Source organism: Cnephaeus nilssonii, assembly GCF_951640355.1.
Source record: "Cnephaeus nilssonii genome assembly, chromosome: 19".
Lineage (NCBI taxonomy): Eukaryota > Metazoa > Chordata > Mammalia > Chiroptera > Vespertilionidae > Cnephaeus > Cnephaeus nilssonii.
The window spans coordinates 2,391,365-2,407,118 of NC_137090.1; the positions used below are offsets into that span (position 1 = coordinate 2,391,365).

General features: G+C 67.0%; 1 protein-coding gene across 5 annotated transcripts in view; it reads right to left on the reverse strand.

The window, feature by feature from the left end:
* SEPTIN9 (septin 9) overlaps positions 1-15,754 on the reverse strand; it is a 118,983-nt gene that overhangs the window by 5,706 nt on the left and 97,523 nt on the right. For 3 of the 5 annotated variants that reach the window (XM_079796812.1, XM_079796813.1, XM_079796814.1), the window contains one exon: positions 222-413. In XM_079796812.1, the coding sequence (XP_079652938.1) occupies positions 222-413 (192 nt within the window). Of the gene's footprint in view, positions 1-221; positions 414-14,733; positions 15,164-15,493; positions 15,632-15,754 lie in introns of those variants that run through there. The other 2 variants (XM_079796815.1, XM_079796816.1) reach the window with 2 other exon arrangements.

A 15,754-nucleotide genomic window follows, 5' to 3' on the forward strand; every position in this document is an offset into this window, starting at 1 on the left:
CGAGCAGGAGCCAGGGGGGCACTGGTCAGCGCCAGCCCGCTCTCCCGGGGGCTCCTGATGGGGGGCAGCGGCCGCTCTGAGGAGCTGGAACCCGCAGGCTGGCACACGGATGCACATTACTGGCCACCTGCACCCCGTCCCGCAGGCCAGGGCCGTGGCCCACATTACAGAGAGAGGGCCGGGCCGGAGCCGGCCGCCCTGGGGCTGAGCGGGGGACTCACCGACCACCATGATGTTGAACTCGAAGCCCTGCTTCATGGCCTTCCTGCGCATCTGCTCCAGGATGGAGTCGATGCCCACGTAGCCGAAGTCCACGGGCGCCTTCTCGTTCCGCGGCGCAGGGGCCGGCTTGAGCCCGGCGTCTCTGGGGGTGTCAGCCATGTCGCCAGCGCAGCCGGGAGCTGCCTCGGTGGCTGCGGAAAGACGGGCAGAGGCGTTAGGGTGATAGGTCACCCGCAGGTGCCCCGACATCCTCCGGCAGCTCCAACCATCGGCTCCACTTCTCAGATGGAGAAACTGAGGCTCAGCTGCCCCGAGACCCCCGAGGAAAACCTGGCCCTGAAGCCCTCGTCACGGTGCCCTATGAAAGGCACCCACTGTTGGCAGCCACGCAGGTGGCCTGGCCCGCAGGGCGCCACCCGGACCCTCAGACCTGTCTCCATGTCCGTCTCCCCTCCGCCCGCCGCCCCGCCCGCCTGCTCATCACCTGAGCTCACCCAGGAGACCGAGAGGGCAGCGAGAGCCCAAGTGGGGCTCCACCCCCCAACTGCCCGGACAAGGCCGTGGGCCCTCAGGTCCAGCCGCTGGGCCGGGAGAGGGCAGCCTCGTGGAGATGGAGAGAGGGACCACCGGCCCGCCTGCCACCCCGGGGGAGGTGTGCGCACCCCCGGTGCCCCGACAGCCACGCTCCCCCTCCTCCCCCTGCCACGCCCGGCCATTCTGGGACAGGAACCCCCCCCCCAGCCCCTGCCGCCCCTGGACTGGACTCCAGTGGCCACCTTCTCTCTGAGCCCAGCACCGAGCGCCCCCGCCCGCGGCCAGGAGCAGGTTCTGCTTCCAGGGCAGCGGCCAGGCGGGCAGGGGGGGCTGAGCTTCTCAAAATAACACGCTCTGCGGTGTGCCGGTCAGACCCTTCCTTCCCACAGCCCCTCCCCTCTGCCCCACACGTGCCCGGGTCAGAGGCTGGGGGTGAGTACACCGTCTAGTTCGGGTCCCCCACCAGGGTCTGTGTCTCAGTGCGCCCCCCCCCCCCACTTCCCTCAGCCAGCCACCCGCTGCCCCTGTGGCCTCTGCCAGGGTGGGCCAGCAGCCCCCAGCCATGCCCTCCGGCCACCCACGCCTCGCCAGCCCCAGGAGCCCAGGATGGGTGCCAGGCCAGTGCCCAGTTTTCCGTAAACTGCGTCCCCACTTCCTGATGCAATAACCAGCCTACCCCCACGCTGTGCACCCTCAGCGACCCCCCGCAGCGACCCCCCTTCCCCCGCAGCGGATGCCCACGGCCCCACACGCTGTGACGGGCACTGGGGAGCTGAGGTCAGGGCCGGGCCCCTCCCCCGCACCCGGGCTCATGGGGCCACAGAGGCAGGAAGGTGACAAGGGCCACGGGGGGCGGGGGGGGGGGGGCGATTCCAGAAACCGGCCGCGGGCGGTTTGTCTAGGAGTCAGGCTCGCTCGTCCCTGCTTCACAAGGATCCCACTTCCGGGGACTGAGGGAGAGAAGACACGATGATATGAAAACCCAGGAGCCCCCGGGTCCAGGCTGCCCCCCAGCCCAGGCCAGGGCAAGGCCACCCCGGCCCCGGGGAGGGGGGAGGGGGAGGGGAGGCCCAGCCCTCGCCAGCGGCCTCCTCCTGCCACCTGGCCGCCCGCAGGCACCGCGCCCTCTTCAGAAAGGCTCCCAGCCCGGCACCTTCAAACAAACAAAGACAAGAGCTGCGTCTGGGCCCCGCGTGTGGCTTTGGGGCTGCCGCCTGGAGACAGAGCGGGCCCCGTCTTATGGGGCGGCCGCCCGCCCCGCCCCGCCCCGCCCACGTGACTGGAAATTGCTTCCATCTGTCTGTGGGTCTGGGAGCCATTCTCCACCCCTCCCCACCCCACCCCACCCCACATGTCCCTCCCCCTCCCCCCCCTCCCTGCAGTACTGGGGGGGTGGGGCGAATCCTGGCTGCCCTGCACGTCCCCGGGAGCAGGGCCCCCGCTGGCCCACCAAAGGCACCTCATCCACGCGGCCCCAGGCCCTGCTGGAGACGTGGGAACATGGCAGCCGCGGCGCAGGTGGGGTCCACTCCTGCCTCCTCAGGGAGCCCCTGGCGGGCCCCTCGGTTCTGCCCCCGCGGCCCCCACGGGAAGAAGCGGAGCCCAGCGGGCAGACTCGCCCAGACCCGCTGCGAGGCCTTCTCCCCGCGGAGAGCCCGGCACAGGGGGCAGGCCCCGGCGCCCCAGCTGGAAGGGCCGGGAGGGACCAGCCTTCCCTTCGGCCATGGAAAGCCCTCTGCCTCGCTGTCCAATATGGTGGCCACGGGGGAGTTTTTAACAGAATCGTGGTAAACTACACACAACGGTAAAACTTACCCTTAACCATGCCTGGCCCGGGGCACATTCCCATTGTGGTGCCGGCTCCACCATCATCTCCTGAACCCTTTCATCTTCCCAAACGAAGACTGTGTCCCCATTAAACACACCCTCCCGCCCCCCCCGCCCCGCCCCCGCCCCCCTCCTCCTCCTCCCCGGCCGGGAACCTGCCCGTCTAGGGGCCGCACTGACGCAGAACCCGCGTCCTTCCCGGTGAGGTCTGAGCGGCCGGGCGGCACCTGCGCCCCGCGGGGAGGGAGCCCAGAGTGGACGGGCTGGGTCACACGGCCAGAGCTCCTCGAACTTTTTGAGACACCGACAACTGCCCTCACACGTGACTTCTGAGTCCCGGAAAGGCAGCGCGCCCCACCGAAGCACGGACACGTTTACTCCGTCTTCACGAACACGTTTAAATCGCTACAGGTGGGACGCGGGAGCACAGCCCGGAGTGCCAGTCCAACCTGCAACTCCTCTCGCAAACGGGGAAACCGAGGCCCCAGAGCGATGTTGTTTCTGAAATGCCACTGGAATGGGTCAGGCCACCTCGAGGCCTTCTTTGAATGGAACCTGTAATTGCACACTCACTTCCGTGATATCTGATTAGTATCTGGCTGTGTCCTCTCCTCAGACTGTGAGCTTGGGGCGGGGGGGGGGGGGGGGGGGGGGGAGGGCGGCGACCTCCGGAGCCCTGTGGTGAGGGGACACTCGATCAAGACTCGTGGAATGAATGGGGCCCTGAGAGCCTCCCCCGGGGGGTGGTGACGGGAAGGGGCGAGGGCTCTGCCACCCCAGCTGGCCTGCAGCCCCCTCCAGACCCGTGTCCCACCTCCCCCAGGGACCCCTGCCTGGGCCTGGGCCTCGCTCTTTCCCAAGACGCTGCCGCCTGACTGTTGTTGGTTTACACCCAAATTTCATCCAACGTTATTAATAGGAAAGGGAAGTTCTTCACGGAGAAGTAAGAGGTTTCACGTTCACGTCCCAGATCGCCACACCCTCGTCAACAAACAGCAAGAAGCCGCCCCATTTTTCCTCAGTGGACAACTCCCGCTCAGAGAAGTTAAGCCACATCTCCAAGGTCACACAGCACCTCCCGCCTCTTCTCACTGCTCCTGGCTGCCATGAATCCAGCTCGGGAAAGCCCTTGGGAAGGGGGTCTGGGGAGGGCATAAACTGCGCACCCCTGCTTCCCCGTCCTCTCAGGAGAGGGGGCCAGGTCTGCCTCGGGGCTGGGCCCCCGTGGCAGCCTCACGCCTGCTCCCCGGGTCAGCCACCCCCTCCCGGCTCCAGGCCCAAGTGACCCTCCAGGCTGGGGGAGCTCACACACTGGCTCATGCCTTCCTTCCGCCTCCCTCTTTTCCTTACTGCGGCTACACGTACGTAGGATCCCATTTTGACCATTGTAACCATCGTCCAGTTCGATGCGGGGGCCTGAAGCAAATTCACAGCAGCGTGGCACCGTCCCCAGGACCCAGGACAGCAGCTCTGTGACCATTAAACACCAGCACCCCCCCCCCCCCCGGGGCCCCCCAAACTCTATGCTCCTTTCTGTCTCTGTGAACCTCATGTAGGGGAATCACACGTATTGGTCCTTTTATGGCTCATCGACTTCACTTCGCCGCGTTTTCCAGGCCTCCCCGAGGCGGAGGGGGCGCCGGCGTCCCCTTCCTCTTTCCGGCTGCGTGCTCTCCCCGGCGGGCCAGGCCACATCTTACCCTCGGTCGCTGTCGGGCACCTGAGCTGGTCCCACCTTGGGCGGTTCTGAGCAATGCTGCTACGAACATGGGTGCCCACTGGAGCCCCTGCTTTCAATTCTTTGGGGATCCCCAACGACGCAGAGACATCCCGGAAAGTCCATCCTTGCAAACATCAGAGGTGGCTCTCCGGGACCCGGCTCTGAGCCGGGATCTCAATTGAAAAAAATAATAACTTAGTCTACTGGGAGCTTAGAACTTTTTTGCGTTGTCTCTTCACTGAACTTTTATCAACAACACACAAAGGGAGCCAGGGCTCTGTGGCCAGAGAAGGTGAGGAAAAGTTTAAAATGATCAAAAGTGGACAATTCATGGGAGAAGCAGCGGGGAAGAGAAGGAAAGACCGGAGGCTGTGCCTTGCGCTGGGGGCGGAGCTGCGGCGGTGGGCGGGGCCACAGCGGTGGGCGGGGCCACAGCGGTGGGCGGGGCCGCCGGGTGAGTGGGCAGCAGAGACCCGGGCGGCGGGGCTTTGAAGAGAGGACCTTTTCCGGTGTCCCCATGAACCCACCCCGGCCTCTACAAACGCCTCGTAAATGTCACCGGGGAACTTCCTGTTCCGTCTAAAGATGCAAACACTGACTATCAACGGCCAAATGTTGCAAACTGCGCAGTGGGATCCAGGGCTGAATTTTAAAGGCGCACAGGGCTCGTTTAATTCGATAAGTCGTTCCAAATCGAATTACACTTCACACGTTGTCTGGGGCAGGAAACATCTCATCACAGCCTGGTCAGGAACGGGGGTGCCAGAAATCTGAGCCCGGGGCCTCGGCCTGCAGCTCTGCTCAGAGACCGGCACAAAGCGCTCCCGGGACAGGCGGGATCTGCCCCCTCCACGGCTGCGCCTCTCTCCCCCTCCCTCCTCCCGCCCTTTCCAAGAGGAAACCCGACCCCAAGCCGCAGTCGCAGGGTGGAATCTCCCACGACCCGTGCCCTCTGCAGGACCCGGGAGGGGACACGCAGTCCCAGCTCCATCCCCACCCCACGCCTTCATTCATTCAGGGGGCGAGGCGCCCCGAAGTCGGAGGCCCCGCTTTTACTGCCCGCCCCGCTCCCCCTCAGCCGTTCTCTCACCAAACCCTTAGAGCAAGCCTCCCCGCCATTGTCCGGGCAGGAATCTCAAGAAGGTCTTCACTGCTGCCAACTCGGTCTCAATGGCCCCGGCGGGAGAGTCAGGTTTGGAGCCCGGCCAGCCCTCCCCGCCCCCCTCTGTTCCTTCATTCGCAGCTGAGATCCTGGGCTCCGGGCCCAGGGAGACATCCATCTCTGGGCAGAGCAGGCTCCAACCTGCCAGGTCCTCACTCGCTGCTGAACAAGGAGTTTCCGTGCGGAGAAGGCCAGGGAGGAGCCGCCACCGCCCGGCTCCAGCCTGACTTATTTCGTGTTCCACGGCCCGCTCCCCGCACAGGATCAGGGGCTTCTCCCAGCCCAGGGAACCTTCCAGCAAGACGGGCCCCTAACCCAGAGCCAACCCAGAACCCAGCCCCGGCCCAGCCAGGCCGCCCACGGAGTCCGAGTGGCCCGCCCACCACGGAGATTCCGTTAGTTCTTGGCAAATGGGCGCCAAGTTAAAAAGAGCAAGAAAAGGCCCTCCCCGGCGAGGGGTGGGCGCTGGCCATCGGTCACCGGTGGAATGTCCTCTTATCGGGGATGTCCCCCCGAGGAGGACCAGCCTCCGGCCCGGCCCCTCTCCTATCAGCAGGCTGTCAGCAGACGCTCCCCAGAGCTGTCCGAGGCTGGGCACCGGGCTCTGCCTCCCCCAACGGATGAAATCATCTGAAATGACCAAGGAGACCGGTCCCTGGGGTGCAACAGGGCACCCCTCCAGGGGCTGAGCAGAAAGGAGCTTTAACCCAAGAATAGGGAGCGATTTCCTTCTCTGTGCAGATCTCAGGCCGGATGCTGCCTAAGGCTCCCCGTGCCCAGAAAGGCAGGGGGTGGGGGTGGGGGGCAGAAGGCAGGGCAGAAAGGGGGTGCAGAAAGGGGCGGGGGGCAGGAGCAGAGGGCACCTCCTATCTCAGTTGAGGGATGGGGAGCGGTCAGCACCACATGCAGCCAATGGGTGTCATCCACCCACTGGCCGCTCCACCTCTGGCCCCCAGAAAGCAGAGTGTGTGTGGACAGCTGCCTGGCCACCGCTCGGGACAGACATGTCGTCGCCCCTGAACACTGCCCGGGGGTCACGGGCAGGGGGCAGACACGCCTGAGCCCGTGCGGGGCCGACCGCGGAGGGAAGCCGGCACCCGCCTGAAGCTTGAAAGCACCTGGGGACACAGAGAGCCGGAGTCTGAGGAGCGAAGCGCACAGGGTCACCGCACCCCGAGTCTGGAGCGTGAGCCCCTGCCCACCAGCCTTCCTCGGCCGGAACGCCGTCGTCTCTCCGCCTCCGGGCAGCCTCTGCCCGCTCCCTGGCTGCAGGCTCCCCCAGGACCTGCGCCCGTCCCCTCGGCCCAAATGCCACGCTCTGTCCAGGACTGGACACCAGTGCCAGGCGGACAGTCCCGAGGCCACCCTGGCTCAGCTGAGACGCCCCGCTGGGCCAGGCCCTCTGCCCAGTCCTGGGTATCGGGGCCCCTGCCCAGTGAGCTCTGGATGTCTCAATCGGAACAAGCCCCAAACTGAGCTCTGGGCCCGCGCCGGCCCTCCCACCACACCCACGACCCAGTTCTGCCAGCTAGAAACCCAGGGCCCAGCCTTGCCCCCGCCCTTTCCGGCACCCCAAGTCCGATCAGGGGTCCTGGGGACCTGCCAGGCCCCTCACACCGGGTGGACTGTGCCCACTGGCCCCCAAGCCTGTCCACGCTAACCCAGCATATCTGCAGCCTCACCCTGCCTCCCGCCTCCCCGGCCACACAGCCAAGCCACCGCCAGGACCTGCCCACCCCTCACTCCGTCCTCCTCGGGCACCAGGATGGGCTGACAAAACGGAAATTACCCTCATTCGCCGCCTGAGACCTCACGCGGCTCCCACTACGGCTGGGATAACAGAGTCCTGAGGCCCCAGAATCCGGGAGTGGGTCCCAACCCATTCCCCCGGCTGTGTGACCCCGAGCAAGTGCCTTCACCTCTCTGTGCCTCCACTTCCTTATGTGCACAAGGGGGTGATAGCAGGGTCCTCCTGAGTGCTGAGGACCAAGCGAGCTGGGCAGTCCCGCCGAGCGTTGGTTAACAGAGTGAAGGCCACCCAGGCTCCAGGCCAGTACCTGTACGTCTGTCTGTCTCCCCGCACGTCTGTCTCCCCGCCTCCTAAAAGCTTCAAACGAGGCTCCTCACAGGTCTCGGGCCTGGGAGCTCTCTCCCTGCCGTCCCGGGAGCTGCCCCGTCTTCCCCGGTGCTAACCTGCAGCCGCCCCTCGACTCCTGTGCCCCCACCCGCCTCCCCGACGCAGGAGCTGGGTCTCTCATTCCGCTCCCAAACCCTGACACAGCGAAGCACCAGTAGGTGCTGTTGGCTGAATGAATGGGGAGCTCCCTGCCCTTTCCTCCACCCTCCTCTCTTCCCAGAGCACCCTGGGGACCGGCCACTGCTCCCCGCTCCCCGCTAACCCACTGCTCCCCGCTAACCCACTGCTCCCCGCTAACCCAGGTGGCGCCCGGCCCCCACGAGGCTCCCGCGGAGCGGCGCTGGCTGCATCCTTTCCCACGGGCGTCCCGGCTCCGCGTGGCAGCCTGTGAATGAGATACTAACCATTTCCGGTTTCCATCCTCCTGGAGCCTCAAAGCAGGGAGGAGGGCGGATGGAGGGACTTCCCGGGACAGCTCCTGTCCATTCAGAAAGTTTAGCTCAGGAAATGGCCAGTGGGGGCTGGGGGCACCCACCAGGGGGGGGATGTGGGCGGAGACGGGGCAGCCTACGATAGCGCCCTAATCCCACGCCCATCTCCACCTTCCCCGGCTGGGGCTCCGGGCGCTGGGGGCTCTCCCGGGGGGTTTACGAGGTGGGGTGGGCAGGGCTGGGGGGCAGGAGGCTCCAATGAGAAGGCCTCCACCCACCCCGGATTCTGACCCTCAGCCAGGCTGCACCCCGCGCGCCCCCCCCCCCCGCCGACCTACAGCAAGAAGTGGGTCCCCTACGTGGAGGGGCCAGGGGTTCCCGGAAGAAATGCCCCTGAGAGCTAGTATCTGGGAGTCAGGCTTTGCCTGGCGCGCATTCATTTGCTGCTGGACACAACTGGCGATGTGTCCAGGTAAACAAGACTACCACCAGCCCAAACTCAGTGACGAGGCAACCGGCAAAGAGGACTTACTAACTGAGACGCCACCAGAGGCTTCCACATGGACAAGGCCTCGTCCTGGCTCCAGGGGCTCGGCTCAGCCCCAAAGACACAGGGACCGGCGAGGCCACCGGAGGGCTGGCCCGTGCACAGCACGTTACCGTTCACAGAGGGCGCACACTGGCTCTACCTCATGGCGCCGTCTCCACGCCTTCACATCCTTCCTTACGCGTCCACGCTTCCTGCCCCGGCCGCCTGGCCGGGTAGCTCCGTGGGTTAGAGCATCCTCTCCATGTGCCGAGGCTGGGGGTTCGATCCCGGGGCAGGGCACACACAAGCATCAGCCAAGGCCTCCATCAGTAAGCGCAAAGACACATCCCCGTCCGTCCCTTTCCCTCTATCTACAATCTTTTTTTTTTTCTTTAAGAGAGCCTACATTTCCTGCCTAATGAGCTGCAACTTTTGAAACCAGACCAAGATGGCTGCAGTAACAATGTGGCCTTACACAAGCGGCAGAGGAGTTACACTTGGGAGATCCCGCCACAAGGTCCCCCCTCCGTGTGCTGGGACCCGGAGCGCCCTCCCCTCCCCACAGAAACCCCCAACCCACCCTGGCACCCTCCACTCCCCGGGCGACCTACTGTGGGTGGAAAATGCCCGGCGTCTTCCGGCGGCTCTCGGAGGTCAGCCCAGACCCTGCAGCCCCGGGAGAGAGAGTGGGAGCGGGTCCCCTCGGGTCCCTCCAGCCCCGCTCTAGAAGGAGGCGCATTCATATGGTAATCTCCCCCTGCAGCAGCCCTGCCCGGAGGGAGGGGGAGGGAGGGGGCCTGGCCTGGCCGGACCGCTGGCCGCCTTCCCAAGACAAGACCGCGCCAAGTGGGCCCTTCCCAGGGTGCTGGGGCTGCCGCCGCGGCCTGGACTCCGAGGGGCAGCCCGGGAGGCCCCAGATGTGGTGAGGGCTTCGCTTCCCGTGGTTTAAGATGACAACGGACATGCCTTTGTTTTACAGCTTAAGCTCCGAGTGTGAGGCACAGAATGGTCTGGAACAGGCAGAGCTGGGAGGCCGTGGGACGCCCCGGCCCCCTCCCTGGGTCCCTGGGTCCCTGAGGCAGAACCCCCCGCGGCCACTGTCCCAGGAAAGAAACAGCACCATCCTCCCAACACTGCCCCCCAACAAGGCTGCTGGGGGAGGGGACGGGTCCTCTCAGGAAAAGCAGCAGCCCCGGCCCCCCAGCTCTCCCTTACTTTCCTCCTGGGGGTGGGGTAGCCAGCCCCTCCCACCCTCCCACACCCACTTCCTCTCCCACTCCCCACCTCCCTCCACTTCCCCTTCTGCCGAGTCTGGGCCTGGTGTAGGCGAAGGGAACTGCAAGTCAGGCCAAGGCCCAGCTGCAGACCCAAGGGCTCCCCGGCGCCCCCCTCCACCTGCCCCACCCCGGCCCGGCTTCATCCTAGTCCACTGAGCCGGCTCTGGGCTCACGGTGAGAAAAAAGGACCCTGGCAAACCGCATGGACGCAGACCTGCTGTGGGGGGGGAGCGGGGGGAGAGGTGTGAGGCACTCCCAGCCACGGGGTCCACAGAGGTGACCACGGCCAGGGGACAGCGGGGATGGGGGGGCCTTCCCTGTCTGGGGTGGGGGGGCTTCTCTGTCAGCTCCTCCAGGCAGAGGGGGTGGCCCTGGACAGCTTTCTGTTTTCCCACTTTTTAGAAGTTGATTGAGAGGGAGAAGAGGAGAGAAATACAAACATTAATGATGAGAATCGTGGATCAGCTGCCCCCCACCGGGGATGGAGCCCACAACCCGGGCATGTGCCCGTGACGGGGAATCAACCCGTGACCCCTTGGTGCCTGGGACTAGATCGACCACAGAGCCCCACCCCCGGGGACAGAGGAAAGGGGGGGAGCCCGTTAAAACTCGCTCTTTTTCCCATGGAAACGTTCTGACCCATCATTCCCTTCTCTGCCTCAGTTTCCACCCCTGTCCGGTGAGGAGGGAGGCGGCCCCACCACCAGCTGGTGACAGAGTTTGATTAAATGAAATTCCCCGAGACGCAGGCTGAGGGGCCCTGGGCATCGGGCCCAGAGTGCATGGTGGTCAGGCCGGCGCCGGCATGGGTCCCAGCCTGGCACAGGGACCGCCGAGCACCGAGCGGGAGGACAGCACTCACCGCGGGGCGGGCGGGCGTGCGGTCTGAGGACCGGCCCGCGCGGGGCCCTCACCGCTGGCCGTGCAGGTGACAGGCCAAGAGGCAGAGACGTTGGGCAGGACCCTCCCTGCTCCTCCGGGTGGATGAGCCTCCTCCACCGCCTCTGAGCCCAGATCCGCTGGTCCCTGGCCCCCCCCCCCCCCCCCCCCCCCCCGGTGCCCCAGCTACAATGGGGCCGCTGTCCAACCTGTCATTAGTCTTCGGGGCCCTCACTGTCACCAAGCAATGGGCCGCTTTTCCTCCGGCCTCCGCAGACAAGGGACAAAGACACAGATCGCGTCCCTGCTCCCCTAGCACCAGGGTATGTGGCGGCGGCGGGGGGCGCGGGGGGGTGTCATCTGGTCGGTCCAGTCCCCCATCCCCCAGGGAGAACGTACTCAAGTCTCTGAAGAAATGCTGCCCCGGACCTTTCTCTTAAAAAGGGCTCCGAGGACGCGGCCGTCTCTCGAGGCTCCGGGCCGGGCCGGGCCGGGCGCACAGGAACCACGCAGTGTGGGGACAAAAGACGCGCAGCTGCCGTGCCGTCGGCACCGGGAATCCGTTCAAACATTAACCGGGCCACCGCCTGGGACGCCCAGGGCCCGGGACAGCGATCAATAACACGCAGTCCCTGCGGTGTAGCGAAGGACAGACCGCCGGACACCAACACCCCCACCCCGCGCTCCCGGGGACAGGCACCTGGACCGGGGCCCGGAGGTGAGAGATAAGGACCTGGGAGTCACACTGCCCCGGGGACACAAGGACACGCTTCCGATGCCCGCGCGGGTGACCGCTGGATGCCCGCTCCACTGGGCACCTGGGCCTGGGCCTCGGGGCAGCGCAGGGCTGGCCGGCCCCGGGGGCACGGACCCCGTGAGGCAGGTGCGACGGGACCGAGCAGGGGCGCCCCCGCGGCCGGGGAACCTGACCGCCATGTGGGGGGCACTGCTGGCAGCTCAGCCCCCACCGGGAGCTGGGGTTCAAAGTGCGGCTCGGGGTGCTCAGGGGCCCACCTATCCCAGAGGGCGCCCCCCACGCCCCACTTCAGGAGAGTGACGAGAAACTTGGGGGCACCTGTGGTTCAGCTACCGAACCCCAACGAAAGCGTTTAGAACCGTGTTTAGGCAGAAACGGCGAGGAAGGGGCGTGCGCGAGGGGCCACCTCCTCTTCCAGGGCCTCCCTCCGTGCGGAGCTGCCCCCACCCCCAGGCCGAGGCCAGCCCCTCCCCCAGGAAACGGCTCTGTGGCAGGACAGGGGTGCCCAGCCGAGGGCACGTGGCAGCCGGGCCCCTGCAGAGTGTGGGAATCAAACCTCGCCACTCCCTACCTGGAAGGACCAAGCCCCCTCCTGCTGCCCCTCCGAGCCGGGGTGAGAAGAGAAAAGAGAGAGGAGAACCCCACCCACCCACCCACAGCCCAGGGAGGAGCCAAGGCGGGGAGCAGCTCCCCCCCATCCTGCAGCCCCAGGACCAGGCTCAGCACGCCCCCCTCCAGGGGAGCAGGCAGAGGGCTCCCAGCTGGGCAGACACCCTCGTCCGGCCTGTCCTTGACCGGCGCCTTCCCGGGGCTCCCAGCCTGCATGGATAGGCCGGGCTCACCGCCGCGCCGGCTCCTGGGCCCGCCGCCCTCGAGGCTCCGGGGGAGGCCTCCTAGGCTCCACCGAACTCGGGAGCAGGCCCCTGCCTGTCCCAGGACCAGCCTGGCACCCAGTAAGCAAATCAAAGCGGGGCGCTGGGAGGCAGGCGTCTGGGGTGGAGTCCCGCCCAGCCAAGGGCGATGATTTTTGCTGGAAGCATCTTCCCAGGACCCCGCTGGTGGGAGCTGGGCCTCCAGGGTCACCAGACCGGCCATGCCCGAGCCCCCATCCTTACGAAGCCCAGTTGGCATCGATGGCCTAAGCCAAGGCTGGGGGAGGCGAGGAGAGGGCTGGACGGAGCCACAGGGCGGGGAAGGCTGATGGCCACACTGCAGATGACCCCGGCCAGGAACCAGGGCGTGGGCCGGACAGAAGCCTGCGTCCTCTCCCTCACGCACTATCGTCCTTCTTCCCTCGGCACGCAGCCAACGAGAGAGGGAGGGAGCCGGGAACCCTCAGTGGCGTGAAGAAGCCAGCCGGAGATTTAAACTGGGGGGGCGCGTCAGATAACAGCAGCTCAGCCACGGGGGCCTCAGCCCTGGTGCCCGGCTTCCTAAAAGAGCCGGAGACCTTTGACCCGGCAGGAAGCTTGGCCGCTCCAGGCGGGTGGGGGGCTCCGAGGCCAGGGTCTCCGGCTGCCGAAAGCCTCGGGCCCTGCAAAGCGTCCTAGCCGACGGAGCAGCCCGGCCTGCGGTGACAACAGGAAGTGGGGAGGGCACGGTGGCAGGGGAAGCAGGGAGGGGGCGGGAGGAAGTCGGTCCAGAGACTGGGGCTGCCCAGTGGGTCCACGGTTTCTGCGGTGCAAGCCCTGTGAGCCCTGACCTCGGGCCGGGCGGTGGCCTGGCACTCGGGGCAGGAGCCTGGGCTGGCCCCCTCCCATCACAACGGGGCTCTGTCGCCTCCGTCTCAGAAGGCTCCTGCCTGCGCGCACAGTAGGCCCTCCCCAGGTGCCAGCTGAACCGGCCACTGTCCCGGGCGTCACGGTGCCAGCCCCAAGGAGCAGCGGCGGACGGAAACACAGACACAGACACAGACCAGCAGACACCACCGTTCTGCCACAACGCGGGCGTGACTGGGAGGCCACGGGGCCCCCAGGAGGGAGGGCGAGGGGTCAGGACGGAGCAGGTCCCTAAGGCGGCTTGACAAAGGTCAGCCACAGCAGAGCCCCCTGCCCCAGCCACGTCCCCAACCAGGAGAACCCCACCCTGGCACAGGCCTCCCACGGATGCTGCCCCCCAAATGGTTAAACAAATGAGTCCCTCCCATTTCCTGCCAAGGAGCCCCCTAAGTTCCGAGGCAAAGCAACAATGAATGAAGCGGGGAAACCACAGGCCGTCGGAAGGGAGCGGGGGGAGCGGGCGTCGCCTGCCTCCTCCCCAGCGGCTCTCCCTGCGGGACCCACACTGGATTCCAACCGGGGTGCCGTCCCCGCGGCCTGGGCGCCGCTGCCGGGCGGCACATTTTTCTCCAGCGAAGGAATTTCAAACTTCTCTCTGGTGAGTGGAGGCGTTCCCCCAAACCTCCGACAAAAATGCCGGCACAATTTGGGGCCGCGAGGGAGGGAGGAGGAGGGTGGGACCCGCAGCCGCACGCCGAGCCCATCCCGGGGACGAGCCCATCCCGGGGACGTCTGGGACGAAGGTGCAGGCACATGGCACTGCCGCGGGGCGCCTGGGCTGGCGGGCGGCACGGGCTGTAGGACTGGACGCTGGGGGTTCCCCCAACACCTCAGCTCGGCTGGCATGTCCTTCCCCTGCTCCAGACAAGGAGGGGGACCCCTCCCACCAGGTCCTCCAGCGAAGACATGCATTCCACCCCCCACCCCCGCCCGCCCCAACAACAGCCCGCCCCCAGCAACATTGCACATCCCAAGCCCCTGGGGACCCAGATAAGCGGCAGCAGAAGCCGCCCCAGCACCATGCATCGCGGGTGTCTGTGTCACCCGATCCCAGCCGGTCCTCAAGCCCTAAGGGCTGCCTGTAGGAGGCGGCAGTGGCCAGCCCGGTTCCTGCCGCCCCCCCTGGAGGCCAGGGAAACCCCTTGCAAAAGGGAAACTGACTCCTCCAAGAAAGTCCCGCCGGGGAGGACCTCGGCCCTCGGCTCCGCTGGCCAAATATTTACAGAGATAGCTGTGCCGCACAAAGCCCTTTTCTTCTGCCGGAGACCGAGAACCTGGGCCCCGCGTGGAGGCTGAGCCCCTGCCTTCCGCCCCTCTCCGGGCCGGCGCTGTCCCACCGGCTGGGCCAGGGTGGGAGCGGGGCAGGCAGCCGCTGCTCCCGGCCCCACCACCGGCCACCGGGGCTGCCCGACGGCCGGGACACCTGAGGGCCCCGGCGCCGGGTGCGAGGCTGGGGGAACAAAGGGAGCGGAGGACTCACCCAGCGGCCGCGTCGGGCTGCGCCGGCTGCTGCCTGCGAGTGCGGCCCGCCCACCGGGTCACATGGCTCGGAGCCGAGCAGAGGATCAAAGGGGCTTTGTGGCCTCGGAACAAGGAGCCTCCCAGAGCGCGGGCAGAGGTAGGAGGGACTGCCTTCGAGGGAGAGCCGGCTCCGAGGGGCAGGGCGAGGGAGCGGGGAGGAGGGGGCCGGCGGGGATCGCGGGGGGTGTTATCCCTGCGTGAGAAGCGCCAAGGAGCAGGGTTCCCAGTCACCGCAGGAGGACGGAGCCATGGCCGCAGGGACAGCTCCCGGAAGGAGGGAAAGTGGCTCACCTGGAGCCCAGCCTGGCGGCCCTGCCAGGAGCCGGTGCCTGCAGCCCTGGGCCCCTCCCCCGGCCCAGCCCTGCTGGGTGCTGCCAAGAATCTGACATGCCCCCGGGCACCCTCCCTCCCTGCCGCCCCGCCCCGTGCTTCCCCTTGGCCAGGTGCACCCCAGATGTGCCCACACCTGGTCCTGACCCCCCCCCAAGTCCCTATGACACACCTCAGCTCTCAGGGGCTCCCCAGGGCTGCAGGGCTCCCCGGGAATGAAGTCCAGACCCGCGGCCTGAGCTGCTCCAGGCTTCCAGGGGTCAGAGCACAGCCAGCCGGCTGCCCCCGCCACCCCCGACTGCTGAGGGGTGCCGTGGGGGAGGGGACCCTGCCCGGGAGAGGAACGGGAACGGGGAGGCAGGGCGGGGGCAGGGGGGGGGGCAGCTCACCCTGAGCTTTCTTCTTCCTGGAGCCTCAGAACCCGGATCCCAGTCCGGCTCGGCTCCTCCAACCCCTCAGGGCGGGCGGTGAGTCAGCCTCCTCCTTCCTCCCGCCCCGCAGGCCCTGCGCGGAGCGGGACCCCTGGGAGCAAGGGCTAGGGGCTCCCAGAGGAGGGAGCTAGGGAGCAGCCCTGCTGGGGCAGGGCCTGCGTGCTGGGAAGGGCCCGGCCCACCCCCGCCACGACCTTTGACCCGGGAGAGTGAGTCACT